General features: G+C 40.9%; 1 protein-coding gene across 3 annotated transcripts in view; it reads right to left on the reverse strand.

Moving 5' to 3' along the window:
* MYLK (myosin light chain kinase) overlaps positions 1–26,035 on the reverse strand; it is a 143,839-nt gene that overhangs the window by 78,705 nt on the left and 39,099 nt on the right. For all 3 annotated transcript variants that reach the window (XM_044437945.1, XM_044437943.1, XM_044437946.1), the window contains 5 exons: positions 24,558–24,594; positions 21,996–22,567; positions 20,484–20,687; positions 19,615–19,749; positions 15,491–15,643 (listed from right to left, as the gene is read on the reverse strand). In XM_044437945.1, the coding sequence (XP_044293880.1) occupies positions 15,491–15,643; positions 19,615–19,749; positions 20,484–20,687; positions 21,996–22,567; positions 24,558–24,594 (1,101 nt within the window). The remainder of the gene's footprint in view (positions 1–15,490; positions 15,644–19,614; positions 19,750–20,483; positions 20,688–21,995; positions 22,568–24,557; positions 24,595–26,035) is intronic.

Genomic DNA, 26,035 nt, shown 5'->3' on the forward strand with positions numbered 1-26,035 from the left:
CTGTCTGGTTTTAATACATCGTTTTCAAATTCTTGGGAAGCAGGGACAACACAGGATGTAGATTCCAATGGGAAAAAGAAAAGCAATTACCAGTCTAGGAAGAGTCATGCTTAGCTTGAGAGATTAGAAATAGAAAAGGGAAGCTTTTAAATCCCAGATCATGCAAAACTGTTTTATTGCTGGCAAAAGTTCACAAATTTTCCCACAGCATTTCCTTAATGTAGTAGTTTGTTCATGAATGAAGTGAGCCACTACTTTATTATCGTACACTATTGTGACTTGCGTACTCTGCTCCACAAAACATCTCCAAAGAAATCAAGGTCTAAGTGCTTTTTCCGAGGAACATGTTCCACATTCAGAAGTGAGACTCATTAGACAGAGAAAAAGTAGCCTATGGTCAAACATATCAACTTAAAGCAAAGAACCACTTTTAGCCTGAGGGTCTCCTTTAGTTTTGGAGAGACTGGGGAGTGGCACATCTCAGTGGCTGAGCTGAAGGAAGGAGGGCAGGGCAAATGGCAAAAGGGGTGGGGGTGAAATATCAGAATTTTGTAGCTTAAAGCCTTAGGAAAGAGCTATGAAAAATTTCAGGAAACTGCACAAATGTCAAGAAACCACCAAACAATGGGTGGTTGGGGAAAGAGGTGCGACCCTCTGAGAAACCCTGCAGGTCCCGATTGGAAGGGCTGGATTTGACTCCCAGGCTCAAAGATCCTCAGCCCCCAACTTAAGAGCATCCCAATAAAATGGTTCTTATTAATTTTCTCTGTTGTATTTGCTTTTTGTATAAAATCAATAAACGCTCTGTTGAATGGAAGCTTGAATTCTGCATCGGCTCCATGATCCCAAGATGTCTGCCATGTTGGTGACCAATATATTTGGTGAAGATAGGAATGTATTAAAATTAGCACACAGCTTTCATCTCTTCTCAAATATCCAGTGGAAATATGACACCGGTGGAGCAGGGATGGGGCAACTTGTGGCCCTTCACATACTTGGCCTACAAACCCATGAGCCTTAACCAGCATAGCAAATGTGGAGGAACAATGAGAATTGTAGGCCAAAACATGTGGTTGGCCACCTGTTGTCCACCCTTGCTGATACTCTTTTACTTTAGGGGCACACACATATTTGTGTGTGATTGCCATTCTGAATCAAAGCACCTAGAAATCTCCCATTGAAATAGGGAAATATCTAACTACAGGTAATCTATATGGTCCAACAAGATCAGTGAAATTAAGATTCAAAACTTGTGCAATGGGAAGTATGGCAGTTGTTTGTGATTTGTTGGGGTGGTCATTCTACAGACATAACTCAAGTAGCATTGTCTGGCAGCAACCAGCAAGACACTGTTACAACAAACACAGAGGCATTTATATGCTTATATATTTTTTCATATGGCTGTTGCTGTTAATGTACAAAGCACTTTATTTTGTTGGGAAAATTCAGATAAATCCTGGTAGAAAAAAGTTGCCTTTGTGTTATAAAATGAAACCTATGCCTCTTTCTCAGAAAGCAGCAGAATTCCAAGCCAGTCTACTGTTTAGCATTGCTGTTACTTTAAGAAGATGGATTTCTTAGTTGGACTGAGAAGCTGCTGTAGGCTAACACTAACAGTGGGGAAAATACCTGTGTTCCCATCAGCTGCAGAGAGTGAAAACAAAGATGTCCATTTGGTTCTGAATGGACCCATTTCATCATCTAGCTCAGGGGTCTTCAAACTTTTTCACCAGGGGGCCAGTTGAAAGGTACTGGTGTTGGGCACGGGCCGGAAAGGTGGTGCTGGTGGTGCGCGTGGGTTGATGCAAGGGTGGTGCGTTCGGGTGCTTGCACTGAGGCAGGGGTGGGGCGTGTGGCGAGGAAGGGATGTGTTGCGAGGTGGGCGCACGAGGCAGCGGCTTGCTCACTTGGAGATTGTTTTCTCCGAGTGAGCAAACTGCTGTCTCCCCGCAAGTGTGGGGAGGTGGACGGTGGTGCTCATGGTGGGTCCAAGTGGGCATGGCGGGCCAGATCCGGGCCCCAGGCCGTAGTTTGAGGACCCATGATCTAGCTCAACAGACGCAAGTGCCTGCACAGTGCAGTTGTCAAACCAGGTTTTTTTAATGGTTCCTTAATCAAACACATTTGCATGTTTAAGCAGACACAGAAGCTGATCCAAACTGTTAGGAATTCATTGAATTGACCTGTCAATAAGGCTTGTTCGGGGAAAATTTCTGTTCTATTGTCATGGGCATTTCTGATTGGTTTAGAGTATTGTTTTGTGTATGAAGACATCAAGATGCTATTATGTTAACATTATCTGGAAATCTAATCCTCTTCTATGTGACTGGAGGGTTATAAAAATGTCTGTACATGGGCTGTGATTTTGTAGTTGGCGGTGAGAACCACTATCCGGTAGCATGCTGTTGTAAGTAACTGCAGGGGGTCTGGGTTCAATAAACTGCTGAGGTTCAAGGTGAAAGGGGTCTTTCCTTAGTGAATCCGGTTATCCTGTCTCACAGCTTCTATCAAGGCACCCTGACAGTATATATGATCTCACATATTCCCATAAAAGCTCTGACATTTCTATGACTCTGGGGAGACATATTTCCAACACATTTCTCATCACATTTACACAAACAGTCATTTAATTCAACATCCATCTCTCTTACAGCCATGACAAGTACCCTATAATGGTACAATATACAAACTGTGGCAAGGGGGATGGGGAATGGACTCAAATATATATACAGTATAGACATTCTCCCCTAGGCCATTTAATCAAACAAGAGAGGAAGTAACCTCAATTAGTGGTTTTTCTTAGGAATTGCCATAGGCCATTGTTGTGCCCTAGAATGGTAGCCTTTCTATTCTTAGGTCTCAAATCTCCTGAATATAGCTGTCACCCTCAAGTCCTTTTGTTCTCAGGACTCCAGCACATCCTTAAACTCAGAAACCCAGCCATTTTCAAGCCTTTTCTCAAATGAACTCAAGGTGCTGAAACCACTGCAGCAAATTACTGAGACAAGGTAATGCAGACAGAGGAGGTGGCAAGGAGGAAAGTTGATGTATTGCCTTCATAATACTTTAGCTCTTGGCCCGAACCTTAACATGAATTTAATTCTTGATTGTAGTCTTTGGAGGAGATGGGGAGCACCTAATTGCTTAGGTTTACATGACTCAGTACCAATCAATAGCATGTAAATATTAACTCCCCCTCCAAACCCCCAAGAAAAGTCTATTTTAAAAGTACTGTATCTAAATGGCAACTCTACTGACTTATTAGTAAACTCCCATCAAATTAACTGATAGCAGAGAGAGGACAATCAGAGTCATCATCTGTAGTGTTTAATTTCTGGAAAAGATTTAAATATACCAGAGGAATCTGTTTGCTGGAGCCTTACATTAGGGCAGCCAAATAATGCCTAGCCTGAATCCTTTGCAGACACACATGCTCAGCAATGTTGACCATTTATGGTGATTAAAATATTGTGCTGGCTCCGAGTCTAATAAATCAACTGAACTGTAGAAAGAGACTTAACTCACAAAGTGCTGGCTTGCTAAAATTACAAAAAGGTGCACACATTTATATAGACTGAAGCCTTCCAGCAGCATCAAAATAAGGTTACACACTTCACACAGTTCACCTCCACTCTGGTTTACATCCAACCTCCATTTCTAAAGAGTGCCTTAACTCTGTCAGCTCAGGAAAAGAAAAGAAAACAAAACAAAAGAAAAGAAAAGAGATATGCAAAGTCATCTGGTTTCTTTTTCTCACGACAAAGTGTATTTTTAAACTTCAAGTCCACAACCATAAGTAGATGTTTTTCAAATGTTCAAGACTTACTAAAAACAGCACAAAATGGATAAATTGCTTTCTTTCATTAACATGCTCCATTCAGCTTTCAATTTTGGGCTTATAAACAATGCATCCGAGGGCCATGTTCTGAGGGGAAAGTTCACAACAATATGTATCTGCAAAGCTGACTGGATGTCTACATGTTGCATTTCCTGTATGTTAACTGATGCAACATTTAAGGCAGAAAAGGTTCAAAAAGTAAATAAAAATAAATCCTGTCAGACTTATTTTAATCTTATTTCCTGACTGGGTAACCTCCCAAAGAGACAGAGGGATCACTGTGGACATAATTTTCCTTGACTTTAGCAAAACTTTTGACATAGTGCCCCACAACATTCTGATAAGCAAATTAGCAAAAAGTGGACTAGGCAGAGAAACTATTAGGTGGATACAAAATCAGTTGCTAAATAGAACACAAAGAGTGCTCATCAATGGCATCTTCTCAAATTGGAGGGAGGTTTGGGATGACACAGTACTCAGGCATAGGCCCAGTGCTCTTCAGCATCTTCAGTAATGATTTAGATGAGGAAGAATAAGGAAAGATAATAAAATATGCAGACGATACGAAACTGTGTGGAATAGTGAACACTCTAGAAGACAGAATGAAGGTTCAGGGAGATCCTGATAAACTTAAACACTGGGCCAAAAACAACAGAATGAGATTCAACAGGGACAAGTGCCAAGTTCTCCACCTAGGAAAAAGAAACCAAATGCATTGATACAAGATGGGCTCAACAGAACTGAAAAGGAAAAACACCTTGGAGGTATTGTGGACAACAGGCTAAATATGAGCCAAGACTGTGATGCAGCTGAAAAAGGGCAAATGGTATTTTGGGATGCATTACTAGAAATATTCATTCCAAATCGTGAGAAGTAGTTGTTCCCCTATACTCTTCACTAGTCAGACCTCACCTGGAATACTGTGCCCAGTTCTGGGCACCAAAATTTAAGAAAGAAGCAGAAAACATTAGAAAGGATCCAGAGAAGGGCAACAAAAATGATCCAGGGTTTAGAAACCCTGCCCTATGAGGAGAGACTGAGAGAACTCAGAATGTTCAGCCAAGAGAAGAAGAGCAGAGCAGAGCAGAGCAGAGCAGAGCAGAGCAGAGCAGACAAGACAAGACTGAACAGGGGTATGGTATCGCTTTATAAGTACCTCAAAGGCTGCCAAAAAGAGGAAGGTTAAGATCAATTCTTGCTTATACTAGCGTGTAGAACACGGAATAATCAGCTGAAGTTGCAACCCAGATTCAGACTAGATATCAGAAAAAGTTTCCTCACTGTCAGAGCAATACGGCAGTGGAACCAGTTGCCTAAAAGAGGTCACATACTCTCCTACACAAGAGACATTTGGGGCAAAACCAGACAGTCATCTGAGTGGGATGGTGACCTGCAACAGCAGGGAGTTGGACCCAAGGACCTTCACGGCCCCTTCCAACTCTACAATTCCATGATTCTTCCCAATTCATAAATATATACAAGACTGATCTACAAATACAACTCAACAGCAGCTCCACAGTTCAATCGGCCACCTCACAGGCTTAAATCAAGAGAAGTATAAGCAGCCCAGACAGTTAGGGTTGTGCCATTCTCTCACAACTTCAGACTTAAAACAGATTTTTTTTCCTAGATTTATGGCACCCTGAAGAGCTTTTCTACATGAGCTCAGATCACAATTCTGAGATGAAACCAAAAGTAGATACAATGGATTAACACCCTTGTGAATAAAATCTCTAAAATTCTGATGGTGTTTAACAAGAGATGCTATCAAAGACTGGTGTTGTCTTATAGTAAATGAATGTGTTGTAGTGGTACATTCATTTTATCATAATCTTTTCTGTATTTGGTGTTTTAACTTCTTGAACACCTTTCCAAAATCACTGGTGCAGAGTAGTTTATAAATCATATAATAAACAAACAATTTTTTTAAAAGACCACAGGCTAAAATTCAGCAGGTTCCATTTATTCCCACATTTATTTTCTCATTAAATCTAATGAGAAAAGTTGGAAATCCTGACCTGGTTCAGATGGCACAATAACCTTAACATGGTTTGTTTGCATAAGTGGGTTGTTATATCATCTGAACTCCTTTACCAAGTATGACTTGATTCTTCAAATTATCCATTGTGCAGGGCCCTTGGGCTGTTTTAGTGTTGTTGCTACTACGCATGGTGGCTCATCATGTCATCATGTCTGACTCACAGGGACGACACAACCCACCATGGGTGAGACCTTGCAGCCACTTGGTGACCAGCAAAATTCCCTTGCCAGTCACCAGGAAGCTGGCAGGTGACTGCCACTGCCAGCCAATCCCAATGCGCCAAAATAGCATCTGAAGCTGGCTGGCAGAGACCTTCCTGCTCTCTGCTCAGAGCAGGAACAGGGAGTAGAGCAGGCACCTCTGGCTCCTGTTCAGGGGAGACTTCTTTAACAGGAGCATGGGATGACATTTTCACTTGTCACTGCTGCTCATCACCAGGACAGCAACACAGAGCAGACAGGGCACCTCTGAGGCTGGAAAGATCACTTCTCCAGCAAGCAGGCCACAAGAGGGGTGCCTAGTCCACTTCCTGCTCCTGCCCCAAGCACAGGGCAGCACCAGGGAACAAAAATCAGAGAAATATCCCCCATCCTCCCAGGTGCATTTCAGGGTATGAGCTCTGCTTGTGCAACAGAGGAAAAGACAATTTTTAAACTATTCTTCTTCTCTTCAAAGTATTCTTCTTTTAAAAGTATTCTTATGCAAACCGAACTCTAACCCTAACCCTGAAGTACAACAGGAACAGCTTGCAGTCTCGGTTAAGGCAACTGGAGGAAGGGCACCTGCTGCCCTCTTGCAGCAGGCACCCCTCTACTCATTGCCCCAGCCAAGGATGAAAGCTCCTCCTTGCTTCCAGTCGCTGGAGTTTGACAGCCCCATTTCTCTTAAAAAGGGAGGGAGCAGTCTGATGCTCCCTGAGCCCACACAAGGTTGGGATAAAAAAGGAACAGTTGCTCCCACATGGAGAATGAAAATCAGCTCCTTCTCCTGCATTTCTGCTACCGATGGGTGCCTCGCATTCCAGCCTCCTCTGGGATGATGTGCAGAGCAGTAGACGACAACTTTCTGCACAAGATACTCGTCCAAGCTGCAACATGTGATTCAGAGGACAAGCCCTGCTTGCACCACAGGAACAGCCCAGAGGGGAAAATATAATTTTTAACAACCACTTGCTGGTGGAAATTAATTAATAAAAATATTGAATAGGTATGGACAGCACCTCCAAGCTTGTACCTGCCTACAGAGCCAGTGAAAGCTGCCTCTGCAGCCAGTTTCCCCATCTCAGAGAAGGAAAAGGAGAAAAAAAACAGCCAGGGCATGACAAAATTGGATCATAATTGCAGCTGTCAGAGACAGGAGACTTCTTCCTTCCTGTGGTTATTGTCTGGAAGAACAAAGGAGAAGGAGGGGGAAGGATAAAGTGAAGCATTCACAATCAGCCTAATCATCTGTCAAGCTCATCATGGGTACTTCACAAAAACAAGCCACCAATCCTGGTAGGTTGTCATGACATCAGAACAGTGCTGCTCTTTTCCCATAAGTTTCTAAACACAGCAACAAATGCTATCCAGCATGGAACACAACTATCTTCTTTACAAGAAGAACATTTTGGCCTGGTTTGCAGATAATACTAAGCCATGGTGTAGTATGTTGACATCTGGTATCTCTATTTGAAGTCATCCCTACAAATAAACCATGGTTTGTTAAATAGCTATAAATCACAAACAGAAGGCATAGTTTGTTGTTGGCTAACAAAATCCTGGCTTATTTAAATCATAGCTTATAGTAATTTCTGAACCCAGGAGTCCTGCCTATCTCTGATTTCTCTTCTCTTCTCACACAGCTGTCTGCTTTTAAAAAGAGGTAGCTGGCAAGAACAGTCTGAAAATGTAATCACTTTTAAGACTAGCAAAATGGGAGGGAATAAAGAAAGGGAAAAGGAATATAGGGAAAACAATTTACCATGTGTTTGCTCTTCTCCAAGATAATTCAAGGCTAATAGTAACAAATGGTGGTTAACATAAATCCTGGCTTAATATTATATGTGAATGGAGTCAATAAGCTGACTGTTTTTAATCAAGTTGACCTTTAGTTGTCTATACAAAAATTAATTAGAAAAGGCTGCTATCAGATGGTCAACAAAAATCATTTACAAGGATAGAGCACAAGTGGCCAAAGTTATGGTCATTCTGGAATACCAAAAAGTATCAGCAATCTCAATCATTTGGTATCCATCAGCTCAGGGTGGTGACATAGTGCAATTGTTCTGATGCCACAAACTGTCTTTTTAATGTTGCCTCAAGTCTTGCCTGACTGCTAAAATAAGTTGTTAATTTGTGCAATTAATGGATTGGATTCAGACTTAGTCTGGCTTAGGGTTGACCCACTGAAAAAACAGAACTGATGATGATGATGAATAAATGATATAATAAATGATATCACATTTATTATAATGCCTATGCAGCTCAATTATATCCTCTCAATAACAACTCTGTGAGGCAGGTTGTGTTGAAAATCTGTGACTGGCCCAAAGTCATCTAGTGAGCTCTGTGGCCGAGTGGGAACTAGAAGCCAGATCGCCCCAGTTCAACATCTAGCCACCACATCAAACTGACTCTTAGTCAGTCATCACTAATGTAAGTACTACTTATTTCAATGGATATATACTCTAAACATGCCTAGCTCTGTATCCAGGCTAATCTTTGCAATGCGCTCTGACCTTTATTGTTGTACTGTTTTTTTCCTAATGAGCACAGCTAATGCAATGACTTTGAGGAGGAGGAAGAGGAAGACGCTGCTGAATGGACTCAGGATTCAGCCACTTAGTTTTAAGCCGCAGGTGTTAAAGGACAATGCTATTAAACATCACAGTCAGCCCATCTGAATCAGAGCTGCTTTGTTCCACTGTACGTGGAAACCCAGATGCCACTAAACGTACTGACCTAAAAGATTCATGTTGTTATGTTTTTCAGCACCAGGCAAAGACCTTTTTATTCAAACATTATTTTAATTGTTAATATTATTTATTTCATTCTTTGGCCAGGACGACTTAAATTATACTGTTAAATTATACTGTTTTATACTATGTTATTTATTTATGATTGTGAGCCGCTCCGAGGCTTTGCCAAATGGGGCGGCATAGAAATTCTCTAAATAAATAAGCAAGCAAGCAAGCTAAAAAGCCTTCTGAAATTGAGATTTGCCACATCAAACTCTCCATGAATCAAAAAAGGGGACCAGTGAAGGAGAGTGTGGCCTAAAAGGACTGAGCAGCACATTAAGGTGGCTGCTGAAACAAATATAATATATACCTAACTAGGGCTGAAGGAATGGAACATAAAAAGTAGATATTTTAAGACTGAATAGAGTTGAAAAACTCCCTTCACATGAAACAGTCATGTTCTTCATCTAATTTCCTAGATTAAGGATGAGCAATGGGTAGTCCACTACAATGAGGCCTTCAGCATGATTCTGTCCAGCTCCCAAAATGGGTTATTTGTGCCCCACTGATAGGCAAAGCAACATGAGGGCTAAAGAACAGCAGTTCTTCCAGTACCCAGCACAAATCAGCTGAGAACAGCATCACTTGACTAACACCTGAATACTATGTACCATCTTCCCAACCACAATCCTTGAGACAGTTTTGACCCTTTTGACCCTTTTTGAAAGGGGAAAATGAACATCTAAGTGAATAATTATATATTCAGGTTTATTTTAAAAAAATTAAAAGGCAAAACAGCTCTTCTCAAGATGAAGGGATAGTCTGAGTCAAGACTGACGCCTAAGTTTTGACTCTGGAAACACTGATAGTATATCTATCTTTACCAAGGCAAGTAGAATTTGGGCGGATCCCAATGGACAGGGAAAACAAATAGCCACAGGTAGTAGTGATAACTGTTCTTTAGATCTGTATTTGTACACATAGCCCTTCCCACATACAAAGAATGGAAATTTAACTGCCTGAAGCCAAGGTTTAAACTAAGCCATAATGTTTCTTTAGATGACTTCTGTTTGCATCAAACCTAAATTGTACATTCAAATACAACAATTAGGCACTGATATGAGCTGCTTTCAAGGGGCACATTGCAAGGAAACCTTTGGGCACATATGTGTTAATTGTCACAGAGAGAGAACAGGACAGACAGAGAACAACACCTTGGGAACATGTCCACAAAGTTTATGTAACAAGGACTTATTGTTTTCTGTGTGATGACTGTCACTTGGTTTTTTGCATATGTAACATCTACATACAGCTATCATGCATTAGTGCCTATTATGCCACAAATATGAATTGCTTAATTACTGGGTAATGAAATGATGTGACCAAGGCAATCAATGCCTGTCATATTGCCAGAGAATGCCATAAAACATCAGATTAATGAGGAAAGTTATCCAAAAATTTATTATTTCTTAAAGTACAAGCAATGACCTTTTCTGCTTCTGGGTGGTATTTGACAAAGACAATCAGACCACAATATCCATATCCCTTTAACTTCTAAGAAATACAAAAGATTTAAGACTCACAATGGCTATAGATTGACTTACAAATGGTAAGCACATTAATCTACAACACACATACACAGTATGCTGATGAAGGGTATAACTCAAGGAAGACTGACTGGATCAATGAAAGCCTTACTCTAAAGGTTCCCATCTACAAAATTACATTCTTTACAGCAGGTGAAACCTTATATACCCCTTCTCTGTAACATCTAGAAGGGAATCTTACCTGTAATCACCTAGTTATGTTTTGTTCCCACATCTCAGCAAAACATGCCTTGCAGCTCGTATCTCTCCTCTCTGCTGTGATAAACTGGTCACAGCAGCTCTCTGAAAAGCTTTCAGGTGACTTTTAATCTGCTTGCCTGCTGATCAATGAATGGCTGCTTTAATCAGATTATGAGAACTATGGCTACCCAACACAAACATTTAATGCTGGGGAGGCTATATAAATAACTGTGGAGATCTGTCTTCTGATCTTAAAGGGTTAAAAGGTTAGTAGAAGAAAGTGTTGCGCAAGCAACATCCAAGCAGAGGGTAGCACTCTCTCTCCTTCACTAGGAAAATGCTATGGCATCAGTATAAGCATGAGCAGATACTGTTTGCTGTTGGCTTATATAGGCACAACTGCTTCCAGATGAGTGGGACACAGAGCTTGTGTAACATAGCACTGCATGCACAAACAAATCTGACCAATTAAAGAATGCTTCTTCCTTCACCTGATCCATGCCCATCATTTGCCCACATACAGAAAGTTATCAAATACTCTACAAGCAGAAACATGGCCTGGTTTGCTTGTATTGAGATATAATCACCCCTGCTGTGACTAGCAGGAAACATTAAGGAATGCATTGATCTACGTTGCATTTCACAGTAAGCCGCTGCCATGGGTTAATTTACTCATGAGATGAGCGCTTGGTGCCATTCTGAATATACAAGCTGTGGCTGCAGTGTAGCACAGCTCATCAAGTCATACAAATATAGGCATCATAGGTTAATTTGGGGGTTAAGGACTGTTCAACCCTCAAATAATCCACAATGCCCAAGGTTACATGACATAACAAGCATATTAAAAATGGTGGCCAGCACAAGCCTGAGAGCCCCACAGCCACAGTAGCTTATTCTGACAGGTGAACTAGCAGATTGACAGGGTTTTCAGAACATGACAACGTACACTCAAGGCTGAGTATGTGCTAGTTTATTGTTGAACTGTAGGTTATCATGTTGAGTAAACCAGACATGCAAACAAATCATGGTTTGTTAACCATGAACAACCCACAAAGAGAAACCATGGTTATTGTTGGGTTTTGTGTTCCGAGTTGCTTGTAGTTAACAAACAACATTTCACACACAACCTTGTCATGATATGTGAACTCAGCCATTGTGTACAATGGCCATCCACTACCTTGTTTCAGGCTTTGGGCTTCCTATTGGCTGAGACACTAAGCTATTACTTTGGCCCAAAAATTTGACACAGGTTCAATAATGGGGATACAACTGTTACAATGTTTTAAAATATGTATATGAGTGCTTTTTAAAACCTTTGTTAACTGCCCAGAGAGTCTCAGCTAGTGGGTGATATAAAAATGAAATGAAATAAATGAATAAATTGGGGTGCAACACCTACACACAGACATGTAAAGGGAAGGTTATTACTCCCGGAAGTGGCAAAACGAGTGAAGAGAGCTCTTTACATAAATACTGTTTTTATATCTAGTTGCAGAACATCCCCTTTTGTGCCAGGAATATGCTTTCAGTTTTAGAACTTGATCTCATAATCCAATGGAATTTATAAAGGCAGACTTTTCTTTGAAATGTTATTTTCCATTTGGTTTGCAAGCTGCTTATATAGGCCTTTTACAAGGCAGCTAACGTCAATCAAAACACTTTGTTTAGTTCAGAAGTTCTCTCTTTTCTAAAAAATAAAAATGGGGAAAGCTCTGAAGGATTTCTGGAGAAAGAATGTGTAAGCCACTTTAAAAACACTTAGGAGCAGGTAAACTTCCTTTTAAAAATGATCTGAGGAGATGCTGTTGTTAGGGCCTCTTCATGATAGATTTGCATCACTTTGTCTCAAGAGGGTAAGACAAGCAGAGAAACAGGAATTATTTTTTAAAAAAACATACAGAAGTGTGAGGGCACATGATACTGCACTTGCTGAAGCTAAATAATCATGTGTCTGATCAGCAACTGTATTGGAGAATTTCTATTTGGTTATATGTACACTAAATGGCTATATGTATATGCTTTGGGTCCCATGAAAAAAGTGGAATACAGAATGGTTATAAAGTAGCTGCTGTGAGAAAATTAAGAGGCCTCCTAAAGTCATGGCAATTAGAAATATAGAAAGAAATTATCTGTATAATGTTCCTAATTAAGTCAGAACTGCATGTTCCGCTACCAAACAAGCACTCTCAGGTTTGACATATGTCACTGTCAAAAAACTATTGGCCTGTCAAAACACCATTTTAGATGGGATCCAGAGGTTTGAAACGTAGCTGTCAAGACTCCCATTCCTGTGCAAAGAGAGTGTGATGCACATTTGCTCCTTCTCAAGCAGGTAGAACCCTTGGGGGAAAGTGCAAAATGCTCACAAACCAGAGGACATCGGAGCAAAAAAGAAAAAGATGAGAACCTCTCTGGCGAAGTGGGTATATGTCAACATTACCCCTTTTTGTGAACAAAAGATCCCTTACAGCTTTGTTTTCCCTTGGCAGTTCACCTTTTGACAGCTGTAAGAGAAAGCAAAGAAAAGAAAAATCTTATTTGGAATCTTTTGGAGTCAATGTCCAAGGCTGCTACTTGCTGTACTCTGACAGCAGATAACCCTGCAAGACATTGCCCAGCTAAGGTTCCCCATTGGCACAACTGCAATGCAACTGCAAATGTGACAATGTGGATAAAAACAACAATAACAGAAGGAGCAAACATTGCAGGCATAAAATGGTTCTTTAAATACTTTGTTAACCACTGAGGATGTGTCGAATGTGCCACTTGGGCACTTTGACGAGGCTATCAGTGACTATCAAAATATGCACAAAAACACAAAAAAGGGCTTGTGATTGTGGCAGGACAGAGTGGGCAAGTCAATCTTGCCATGAAGTCCCCTGGGATATCCACAGGAAGACCAAGAGGTCAAACGACTGAAAAGGCACCTGTTTGTCTGTTGGGCATCTGTTGGTTTGCACAACCACCCACCAACCAAGGTCTGTGTGAATGCACTCAGTCTCAGGCAAAGAAGCTGTCCACACATCACAGAAGTGTATCATAGATTAACCCATTATATGCAGGGATGTATGCTGAGTGCAAGCATCTTCAGTAAGCAACTTCCAAACGGCACTACCAGAGGTTGGCAGGGTTATGTGCAATTTTGGACAGATGGGTTGTTTAGGAACAAATACACCACCAGTTTGCCAGGGCGATATGCAGACTGGGTCAATGGCAGCTTTCTTGAGACTCCACTTCCACAATAGCTACTGTACTATTATATTCCAACATGTTCCACTCTTGAACTCAGACTTGTACATCCAAACAAATATTTGGGGAATAGAAATGTGCCACATAGCAGAAATGTGTCACATAGCATAGTTTCTGTAATATTACCCCAAGCCTTGTATTCTCTATTTTCCCCTTCAGTAGTATGCCTTTGGCATAAGAGACTTTACGTAAAGGCTTTAGTAGTAGCATAAGAGTACATAATAAATGGACTGCTGAACTGCTCCTCAGGGAGCTTTAGAGATGGGGAAAATATGCAGACAGATTTGGAAAAATTCAGAGCTATTTGCAACATTAAAATCCATGCTTATCTCGATCAGAGGCAACAACAACAACAAAAAAATCCAAATGCAAAGTAATGAGATTTCTACACAATACTCTACATCTGTTAAGATGTTAGGCATATGGCTCTGGAGAAGTACAAAATATTTACATCTATGACAGTAAAAATATCTATGCATCCCTATAACCTGGCATCCATACAAAGTTGGCAAAAAATGGGGAAAACCCTCACCCAAATCCAGGAAAATTAAGGATGGATCAACTAAATTGTGCATGTAGCTTAAGCAGAGGCATGTAACCACTTATCCTGAATTCCTGATCATCTGCCTTATGCATTGCCATATATCAATGGCACATAGGCAATGCTGATTCATTCAAAACAACAGCAAACAGATGAAAGACCCACCAGAATCTCCTGGCAACAGCTGATACAGTTATATTGTTCTGTTACACAGGGTTTGGTCTGGTCTCTGCCTGCATGGAAGAATGCCTAGGAGCTCCAAAGACAGGTTAAGACATACATAAAATCAAATCATCTATTATCAGCTCAGAAAGACTGTGGGGATTAAAAAGATGGGACAGGAAATAGGCTAGCCTTGCCTTGTCAACTTAAATGTGTAGGATTCTCAGTCCTAAAGAAGTATGTAGAAGAAAGTCAGCAGTGAGATCAAGGTGATAGTATGCAAGAAAGCAGTACCAGGAGAGCAATTGCAGGGTTTCCACATACCTTACAAACGGTTAAGTCATGAAAACTTATTGAGCTGAGGGACATCTCTTTACTTAGCACAGTAAAGACACAAGACACATAAAAGAAGAAATTCTCTACCAACCCAAAATATCATACTGAGTTGGTAAGCCAGCTAAGAACTATCAAGTTACTGTTTTATTACTACATTTATACCCCACCTTTTTTCCTCTTGCAAGGAACCCAGGGAGGCTTACACGATCTCTCTTCTCTCAATTTTATCATCACAATTATCCTGTGAGTCAGGCTGCAAGTCAGTGACTGGCCCAAGGTTATTCAGTGAGCTTCATGATCAAGAGGGGGATAGAAGTCAGATCTTCTAAGCCCCAGTGCAACACTCTAACTGCTGCACCACAGTAGCTTTCCAGATATATCAGCCTTTACCCCAAGATACAATAGGATTGTATCTCTTCATCAGACCAGATCAACAGGAACCTCATTTCCATCCGTGGACTGGACATTTCCATTGAAAAAGGCGTGGTGTACTATCTCTTAGCAGCCAGCAATAAGCAATACAAAACTACTGCTTTCAATTCAATTCATCTCTTGTTTCTTCTAAGATCTAGATTATTTGGGCATTGACACCCACCTCTGACAGTAACTTGAGCACTGCAGGATGCCCTTCCAGCACTATTTTCTACCAGGCAAGTGTACACCCCATCATCTTCTGGTAAGGCATCTTGTACAGTCAGCTTTGCAATTCCTCCTTCAAAGAGAGAATGTGCGTACTGGATTGGCTGATCTATGGGAGAGAGAAAAGGGGCCAGGGGAAGGAACTACTTAATATCTCACTTGGCAAGTATACATTTTATCCATCACTTGCTTATAATTATTTCCAGTGAAATCCTATGCATTTACTCAGAAGTAACCCTACTGAGATAAATGATGCTTATTCCCAAATAAGTAGGCATAAGATTGTTTGCCCTCCTTATTACATGAAAAGGATTAAATGCTGATCAAGGACACATTCTCACAAAACTGAGATGCAAAAGGAAATTCTTATAAGAATTGATCCTTTCACTATATCCTTACTCTGATGAACTCTATACACACATACACATACCTTTGTTAAAGCACCCATACAGATGCCCCCAGTGAATTATGGTGAAATTATGCATGTGCTTCTGCAACATATCTACATATAGACAGATTTAACACACATGAACGTTTAATGTACACTCCTGGTTGATGTTGATTCCTTGCTCCTCCTCCTTGTCCAGCATTTTCTGCTCTTACATCCTGGAATCCTTTGTGGAGATGTACCAAGTAAAACAAAAAACAGCAGAGGATTTTTAAAAAGGCAAAAAACCTTGTAAAAGCAAAAACAAAACAAAAAGACAGCTGCACCAATGTTTATCATTCTTGACGTTCTATCCAGTGAATTAGAAGCCAGGAGTTCTAAGCATATTTGGAAGCTTTGAAAAAATGAATTGCCCCTGATAAAGAAAGGCTTCTCAAAATGCATTAAGAACTATAAACATTGATGCAGCTGTCTCCTTTGTTTAGGTTTACTAAGTACTCTGCCTTATAGGAACTTCTTGTCCAACTGAAGCATCAGATGACCATTCTTTCTCTCCATCAGCCTTTGACCTTAATATCAAACTAGTCCCGATTGTGCATATCTTGGCCTGAAGGCTGGCCTTCACTTTTATCATTTCAACATGCCACCATCATGAACAGAATGTAATGCGAAAATCAAATGCAATGACTCAGTGTGTCAGAATTCACAAGTCAGATCATAAAGGCCCCAGTCTACAGAGGCAGGCCAAAAAAGAACTTTTAAAAATAACCTTCTAAAAATGATAAATTAAACCATCTTAGGTTGCATCCAAAGATTCCATCTAGGAAGAAAGTGCCACTGAACTAAATGGAACTTACTTCTGGGTGATCATATATAGAACTGCACTGTTAATCTTGCATGCTTTCCCAGAGTGTGGTCCCTTGTCTGGAGCGCACACAGTTAGGTCCTGATGCCAAACAACTTCCAGTCATTCTTTGGGTCCTGACTTTATTTACAGATTTCAGCCCTGGAAAACTTGTTAGCCGTGCCTTATGTAGGGTGTTGTTAAGCTTATCTTCCTGAGCCAAAGTCTTGGTCCTGTACTACAAATTTTCACAATTACTTTTGGACAAAAGCTGAGGATACTAGGCAAGTGTTATTTGTGCACTCTGGGCCCAACTTTAAAAGCAAATCAACTTTATTCCAGTCTTGAGAACCACAGGATCCAACTCAGTCCCAAGATGGAGGCATTTTAATTTGTAAATTCCAAATAGTAAGCAAGAGCCATCCAAGTAGTCAGCGCTGCCTTGCTCAGAATACCATCCTGTAATGCACACTATTTTGCCATGAGCACTATTAAGTCTGCCTGGAATTAAAGGTTGTGGATCAGGAATGTAACTTTCTCCTTTATTTGGTTATGGACAGATAACTTTTCCTGCAATGTATCCTTCCCTGACAGACTGGAACAGATTGCTTGTATTCATGTGGATATCACACTCAGGCAGCTTGATCCTAAAGAAAAGTCATGACCTAAAAGGTACCTATTGAAAAGCAGCAAGAAATTCCAACGTTCAGTTACAGTTTATAATTTAAGCCAGGATTGTTTCCAGATGATGTATGAACAGCTATGGAAAATTATCAAAAGTAAGAGAGATGAGTTATTTGTAGGCTTTTGCACTTCGGGATGTGAGCAATATGTTTATACCTTTTAGATAACATGCAATGCCCCTGTTTTCATTTCACATGTTCATGTTTCTTATACTTCTATTACTCAAAATTATTACTGCCTGCTGGTTTACAACTGTAGATAAGGATTTAATTTTTAATTCCAGAGAGTTAAACACTTTAAGAGCTTTAAAAATACTGGGTTATTGTGAATATAATGGTATGCCACTATATACTACCTGAGCTGGTCTAGTCGCACATGAGACCAGCTAACCCAGGAATGTTTCATCTTTGGGAAGTTTGCTGTGATCTGCAAACCAGGAATGCTGGCTTGTCTCTCCCCTGACAAACAGACTTGGAACCCATGGTTATAACCCATTTTAAACATGCTGAGTTTTTGTGATCTCTGAACTAGACCAGTAAGTTCACTCCTATCCCCATGGTGTCTCAGTCAGCTGAAACAGAACCATGGCCTAAGTATGGTTTGTGAACAGTTAGTCACAGTTTGTATAAACTGTTTTATAAACCAGCCTCAAACCATGTTTGATATCCTAGTTTAGCCGCATAGGTTTTTAAGGAGTGTGTTTGAGATTATGTCTGAATGGAGCTTCTGTGGAGGTATGCTGGGCAGATCTGGGTAGCTGATGACAATTCTCCTCAAGAGCATAAGCACTTAAGAGTTAGCAGTGGTATTTCATTTTGGGAAGGCTCTTCATCACTGCATGCAATGAAGTGGTCTGGAATTCTCTGGCCATGATTATATTCCACATCCATTATATTTGAAATATAATCCTACAAGGTGAACACAGTTGCATTTATAAATTTGATTTACATAATTATTTAATTTTCTGGATTTGTTGTGACATGAACTACAATAGGAAGAATTAAGACTGAATAAAATAGTAAATAAAACACCTCTGTACCAGAGGCATGGAGGAAGTTAGAGGCATGGGGATGAATTCAGACTCTGGCACATTTAGAACAGACCCAATGAAATCAGTGGGAGTTTATCATTACTCATTAAAGCTGCACTGATTTCAGCAGAGCTACTCCTACATATTATTAAGTCTTGACCCAGCACCATGTGAAGATGCGGGCAGGAAAGGAAAACCTCCCTCTTGATTGTGACTTCACTCAACACAGGTGCCATCTGTTTTCCCTTCTGCAGACACCCATGCTAAGCGCATGGCCATTGAGGGACAAGACTAGCAATGCAATCCCACTTCCTGTTCTACTAGTAGATCCCCTCCAGGCTTGAAAAGGCCTTCTATCTAGTTTCCATAGCACCCCAGTCCTAGAAATATTTAAATTTACAGTTTTCTACAGCCATAGGAATTTATAGGAGCGAGAAAAATAAGGTACCATTCACCATTGTTGATACATTGTTGATTATTTTACTATTTAAATTTAAAACTAATTTTCTAAAATTTGCATGCTCTTGCAATGAAATCCATTCCTGAAAACTCACAGCAGGAAAAGCAGCCTTGCCACAGACGGCCCCTGCTGGACAGGCACCAAAATGGCAACGAAAGGAAGTGCTTCCTTTTACCCTTCAGAATTCCTTGTCAGATCATACAGGTCTCACTCTTCATGCTGGGATCCAGTGTCTCTGTGTGCATGTACATGCACACATGCACACGCTCACATGTGGAAAAGAGCAGCAGCCAGGTGGAGAGGCTATGGGGAGAATATTCTGCTCTTCTAAGCGCCTCATACATTCAGATGTATTTTACACTGATAGGAATGTAGCCTTGCATTGGTCCATTTAGCTCCATACAGTGAGTTGCATCAGTTCTACTTGGTGTCAGACCCTGGACAGGCATTGTCAGCAGAGTCTGATTTGCTGCAAGGCAGCTTCCTATGCTCAGGTCAACCTAAGGGGTAACAAAAGCCCCTTTCCTGGCTGCCTGTCCCAGATCATACACAGAGCTGGCAGCCTGCCTCTAACACATCTTTGATAATGTTGTGATTGTAGCCTAAGTTGACAAAGCACTGGAACACTTGAAATGCAGGGAAGCGCCTGCTTTCAGACAGGGGAGTTGCCTTACCATTGAGAAGCCAAGTGATCTGAGGCACAGGTGTTCCCTCAATGGAGCACTGAAGCACAAAATCCTGCCCTTCACTCACACTGCAGGATTTCAGTACACTGGAAAAATGCGGAGCAACGTCCTTCACTTTAGGCCCTACAAATCAAAGCAAAGTATATTATGAAAAGCCAAGAAAACACATTACTGAAAACATGCATTGAATCAGGGAAAAATCAATCACTTTACTAATGTCATTAGTTTTAGTAACAAAATGTCAGACCAAGGTACCACTACTTAAAAACTGCATCAACCATGGCAAGCTATTACATATGAATACATCTGGTCGATACATTCTTCCCATAGTCATTTCTCTGTAAAGGGCAACAGTTAAAGGGTAAGAGAAAAGGTTTATTTCCCTCCCCAGCCGCTGTGACCCCTGAAATTGTTCCAGTCTGCTACATCATGCAGCCAAGTTCTCCTAACCTACAGATCACGCCCTGCTTATGAAAAATCTGTCTTTGTGGTACAGGCTTTGCGACCCTATAAGCAGTGTATAAAATTTTATTTTGCTAGAGTGATTTCTCCTGGCAGACTTTAAAGAAGAACCGTCTCCCAGCTCCCCCAAAATCAACACTTGTGACTCTATTATTGTGATGTGAACACCATGTCTACACAGCTTTATCACTATAAAGATGGGTTCTGTTCCTGAAATACGCAGAAGCCAAACTGTTGGGTGCTCCAGTGAAAGCATTTTCTTTATGAAAGCCAGGACTTGCTGGTGTGATTGACACTTTGTCCTTTTTTCTCCCTGATCAGGAAACAATCCCTCATGTCTGTATCAGGCGCACAAGCTATCATCTGGGAAAATTATGCAGCTAAAACAGACTTACTTTTTACAGTTAGTATCCATCTGGTTGAAGCCTGACCTTGAGTGTTGGAGGCTGTGCAACAGTAAGACCCACTGTTTTCCAAATTGGTTTTTTTCAGGACAAAACAATGGACACCATTTTCTTCATATATCTGAACTCCATCTCCTGCCTCCACTGGGGATCCTTCTTTGAACCATTCAACAGTTGCCTTAGGTTTCCCTGAAACTAGTCCACCAACATTAGAAAATTAATAAAGGAAATATTTTCATGTTCAGAATGTCAGAGTGTCCCAATAAGACCTTTTTGTCCTAGCAACACTCTCCAGCTTTGCTTCTTTAAATAGAAGGCAGCAATCTTCTATGTTACTGAGAAGACTCATGTGTGACCCATTATTAAGCAAATGAAAACAGGCATCAGGTCAGTTTACAAACGGGGTTTCATAAGGTGGATTGCCATATTCTCGATAGAAACAAGATGACATGACACATTGTTTACAAAAAGACTAACCTGGAAGTGCTTGAGGTATCAAGAAAGCATTAGGCTGGAGATTACCCTTTGGTACACGGAACTGATCTTTAATAACAGGCTTAAAACATAGCTTTTATTCATATTTTAAAAGGAATAAAGTTCAGTGGTTGGGGTGTTTTGCAAAAACATAATCTATGTGTAATTCTTCATTCACAGGAATATATTAAAGAATAATTTGTATCTTATTCCTTATTTTTATATGATTAATTACTCTTTTGCTAGAACAAACCCTCATTATACCTATATAAAATCCACTGCATTTCACTCAGTTCTAATTGTTTTCCACTATAAACAGTGAGATTAATTCCCAGGTAAATGTGTAGCAGAGTTCTCTATCCTAAAAGAGTTGATGACTATAAACATTAAACTGACAGTCCAAAGAAACTGATACTTCACAATTAGTCCTTTATCCACATGACTTTGCACTCTTTAGCTTGGTCAATATATACAGCAGATCAGATGGGAAAGGAGACATCTTAATACTCCTCTATAGTAACAGAGGAGGAGACATCTTAATGCTTCTCTTTTCACAGTCAGAAAAGTAGTTCTACCTCGACCCACTCTTCCTATGCTAGTTTTCTATTTGTGGGAAGTTGGTACAGTTCATTTTACTATTAAAATATTTTACCAGCGCTGCAAGTGTTCATGAGGCCTAAGTAAAGTTTCTTTCAGATTTCACTGCAGATTTGGAAATGGCCTATATTATCAAAAATCTACTTTTCACCTCTTTTTTACATTTTTGTTTATTTTATATTCAGCTTTTTTAGATGTAATGGCCATTGTTTATTAGAATTGTTTAATTATGTTTAATATTATATTCATTGTATTGTTTATGTTTGTTTAATTAATACAATTACTTTTCAAAAAAAAAAAAAAAGGAAATGACCAGAAAGGTCATCTAGTCTAATTCCCTGTGAACGCAGGAAATTATTACTGCAGTACCCCTGAAAGGTGACCATCCGGTCTCTGATTAAACAGCTCTGACCAAAGTAAAGATCTTTTTACCTTTACATCTGAATGTAACCTCTTCTCCTTCCAGTGCTTCTTGACTTTGTGGGCGACACTCAAATTGGGGAGGGATCCCTTGGGTCTCCCTCTTTACTTCTGTTATGCTTTTCTTTAAGCCAGTGCAGGCTTCCATTTCCTTTGCCCTCAGACCACCTAACTTGGCAGAGGGGCCAGGCTGCCAACCTGCAGTGGCTGGCTGCTTTGGCTTTTCCCCATTGCTTTCCACTCCAGAAGAAGTTGCTTTCAGTTCTGCCTTCGGCCCAGGTTGTACTTTAACAGACTGAAGTGTTATTGTGCTTGATGTTTTCTGCAGGACCCTACAACCTTTCCCTTCTTCATTAGGTGGCTCTACATTGGGTTCCTTTGACTGTTCTGTTGCATTCAGTTTGGTTTCTTTGGCTGAAGGAAGAGGGGCCTCTTTCTTCATGGCTGGCCTTTCTTTGGGTTCAAGCAAAAGTTCAGTTGTTGTGGATTTGAGTTCCTTAGCAATCCCATTGCTGGTGGCCCTTCTGAACTCTGAGGTTTCAATTGCTTTGGTTGTGATGGTTGTGCTGGATTTTGTTGATGTGCTAAAGGAGAAATACTTTTCTTAGGCTAATACTGGGTGACCCATTTGGAAAAACACATTCGTACATCTTTCTTCAAAGCTCTCCATAATATCAACAAGCCAATTTTAAGCAGGATGTATTGCGTTCTGTGTGTAGAACGGAGACCCAGCTCTCGCACATTACAGTCTGCTCAGATAGAGTTGTCAGATTCAGAGGAGGTGGTAGAAGGGCAAAGGGAGGTACAGGACTTGGCAGATTCAAGATAACCTAGTGACAATTTTTAGGCAGGATGTGAGAAACAGCACACCTTGGAAAAGGAGGGAGGCATTTCAGAGCTGGAGAGGGAGCAGATGCAGGGGGAGTTCCTTGGTTCACACAGGTGAGGGCAGGTGAAGCAAGAAAACCAGCTAAGAAGTGACTGGCGTTCCCAGATACTTCTTGACAGCCCTCAAGCAGCAAGGGCCATCCTGAGTGGGGAGCCAGGAGCTTACTGAAAGGAAGGGAAGGAGGGGAAGTCTCAGTTTGGATTCAGCTCTTTACATGGTCAGAGGCTTCTCCCACATCTCCAGGAGAACCCAACTCTGATTTATACTGTTCTGTAACCTGTTGAGTTTTAATAAAATAATTGGGTTTCTCAACTTTCATTGGGAGTCTGCTGGAGAGAGAAAGAAGGAGGGGTTGATCTGCCCAGGATGGCACACACCCACGAAGGATTTTGCACCAGTTTTCTGAGCTTTGGCATAAAGTGTGCAGATCTTCTCTATGACGGCTATTTCTGTATAAGGAGGAACAATGGAGGAAGCATTCAAATCTGCACTTATAACATGAATGGTAACATGCCTAACAACACATCCATTGTAAAGAATGAGGAAACCCCATAGTTTAGCGCAGAACTGTTGGACTTCTTTCAGCCCAAAGACCAAATTTAATTTCAAAGGTGGTCTTGGGTGCTATATTCCAGTAGCAGGAGTGGCTGAAGATAGCAGGTCTGAAAGTAACAAATACACCAGTATGGGACAGCTGAAGGGAACAAGCCTATGCATGTTTTGCCAGAAAACAGTAAAAAAAACTCTGGCAAATCACATCCCTAGCATCCAGCTGTCAGGGTCTTTCAGCTCAGACCTGCCTCTTGCAGGGCTTCAGATATGAAGGGAAGGAAATAGCAGCACCCAAAATTTCCACCACCATCCTACACTCTGCTTCCAGTAGAGGCAGAGTCACATCAACCAAACTGTTTTTAAAAGAGGTACTGCAAGCTGCACACAGCTCTGGCAGCTGTCAGTTGCCACCACTTTGCCTTGACCTGGGGGCGGGGGACCTCTTTCAGCTTGAAGGCAGAATTGAGTTTTGCAGAAGTTCTGAGGGAACACTTTCCAACCATGGGCAAGGTCAAAGGTGAAAGAGGCAGGGTCCAAGATACAAAAACCATGTGCATAGTTTAGCTTAGAGATCTACCTGCCAGAAATTAACCCTTAGGAGAGGCATTTCAACCTTTTAGAATGGGGGAAAATGCACAATAGTCTGGAAACCGTTAGGTGATCAGTGGTTACTGGAAAGAGGATGGAACAGCAAATGGCTGGATGGGGATCCCAGGCACTGGCCCCCAGCTCAGGTTCTTTCCACCTGAACTTGGCAACAAGGACATCATCCAAGCCTTCTTGGCCACCATCACACCTTCCAGTGCTCAACACTGTACCGTCACCTATGAGTAGTCAGTCTCCCAACTGCCCTGCCTTCTCATTATTGCAGGAAGGAAAGGGCTGTGGTCTGCAGAGCTCATGGAGGCCAGGTCAAAGCACACTTCCCCCAAGCTGACCCACCCACTGAAATTCCAAATGTAAGACCAATGATACCCACCCAAAAAATCAGACAGCCAGCCACTTATATAATTAGTAAGCCATTTTGAGTGAGATGGACACCCTGAGAGTAAGGGCATGCTAACAAATAGTCTAACACTGAAGAGTATTATTGAAAAGAGAAAACTAAAAGGGAGGTAAGTTAAAAAACATACCATGGAGGTGGAACATATGCCTCTCTCTTGACAAAACCTGAAATAATGAAAACATAAATATATTATTTAAAAAGCAATGGAATTTTAAACAGCACATTCAAATTGAGTTTTGTTTGTTTTAAGTAAGAATTCATTTTGATCCTAACTTCATGATCCAGAGTCAACAAAATACATTAATTTCCAGCCACAGAAGCATTTGGCTGCTCAGTGCAAGTAGCAAGATGCCCATGACTGACTTATTTCTGGAGCTAGAAGCAAAAAGGACCCTGAAGAATAAAATGCCACATTAGAAAATAAAATGTCATATTAGAAAATATTCATTTCCTGATTAAATTTAAGGTGTTGGTATTGATCTTTAAAGCCTTAAATAGTGTGGGACAGGCACATTTAAATTGCATAAAATATCACAAATGGAGATACCAATTAGCACAGCAAGAGACCACCGATTAAAGTTCAGCAATATTGCACACCCAACCTAGCACACTTTACATTTGCACAGTCTATGCAAGTGACACATAACCAATGAAAAAAGAAAGGGCATTTCAGGTGTTCTGGTACAGGTTTATGTTCTATACCTGTGCTTTGACGCTGTACACTATACTTCACTAGGCTGCTGATTTCTGTCCTAAAACTGTATCTTTTGTGGCCAAAGATTGCTTCCTTACTTCTGAAAAGCACACACTCAGTGCTACACATGAGATCATAAGTTGAGGCCTTTTATGGTCACAAGATGAATATTCTGGTATTTTCATCCCTATCTTAGACATCCTCCAGCCTCTGTCTTTGGAACTTGATTTGCTTGGTGCCACATTGTGTTAATTAATCTTCACTTGGTTTATTGACTTAAAAAGGAAAAGCAGCATGGCCTCTGATCTGTAAAGCTAAGGAGGGTCTCATCTATTCTACTCAGGGCTCCCTGAATGGTTTTTGATTGCTCTGGCACTCTAAGCAGCACTAGGTGGCTGGATGTAGCCACTTTCCTCTATACTCCAGACCTAGCCTCATTACGGGGAAGGCCTGGACCTCCCATTAGGCATGATGAAGTCCCTGCTTCAAGCAGCAGACCTTGAAGCATGCAGAATAGTGGAGAAGTTGCAGAACAGAGCTGGGCATGCTGCTCAGCCTGTTCTGTGTCCCAAACTGAGATTCAACTGCCAGTCAAGCCAGTTGACTTGTGTACATGGAATGCCAGCTTGGCTGTTGCCTTGGCTGTTGGGCTGTCCCTGCTCTGGGCCACTGTGGGAAATTAAAAGTGTAAACCAAGTCTCTCAAGAGCTTACTGTTCTGTAAGAAATCAGTTGAGCAAAAATGTAGGAAAAAATGACGCCATCCAAACACAGCACTATGGGATTGCAGTGTTGACAGAAATCCATTCTTACCCCTGTTGTCCAGGATTCAACCCTCACATTAAAAAATAAAACACAAACCAGGACCAGAGCAAACCATAGTTGTAAATTACTCTACAGAGCCCACTGTGG

This window comes from Varanus komodoensis, unplaced genomic scaffold (assembly GCF_004798865.1).
Source record: "Varanus komodoensis strain SLA01 unplaced genomic scaffold, ASM479886v1 scaffold32, whole genome shotgun sequence".
Taxonomy (NCBI): Eukaryota; Metazoa; Chordata; class Lepidosauria; order Squamata; family Varanidae; genus Varanus; species Varanus komodoensis.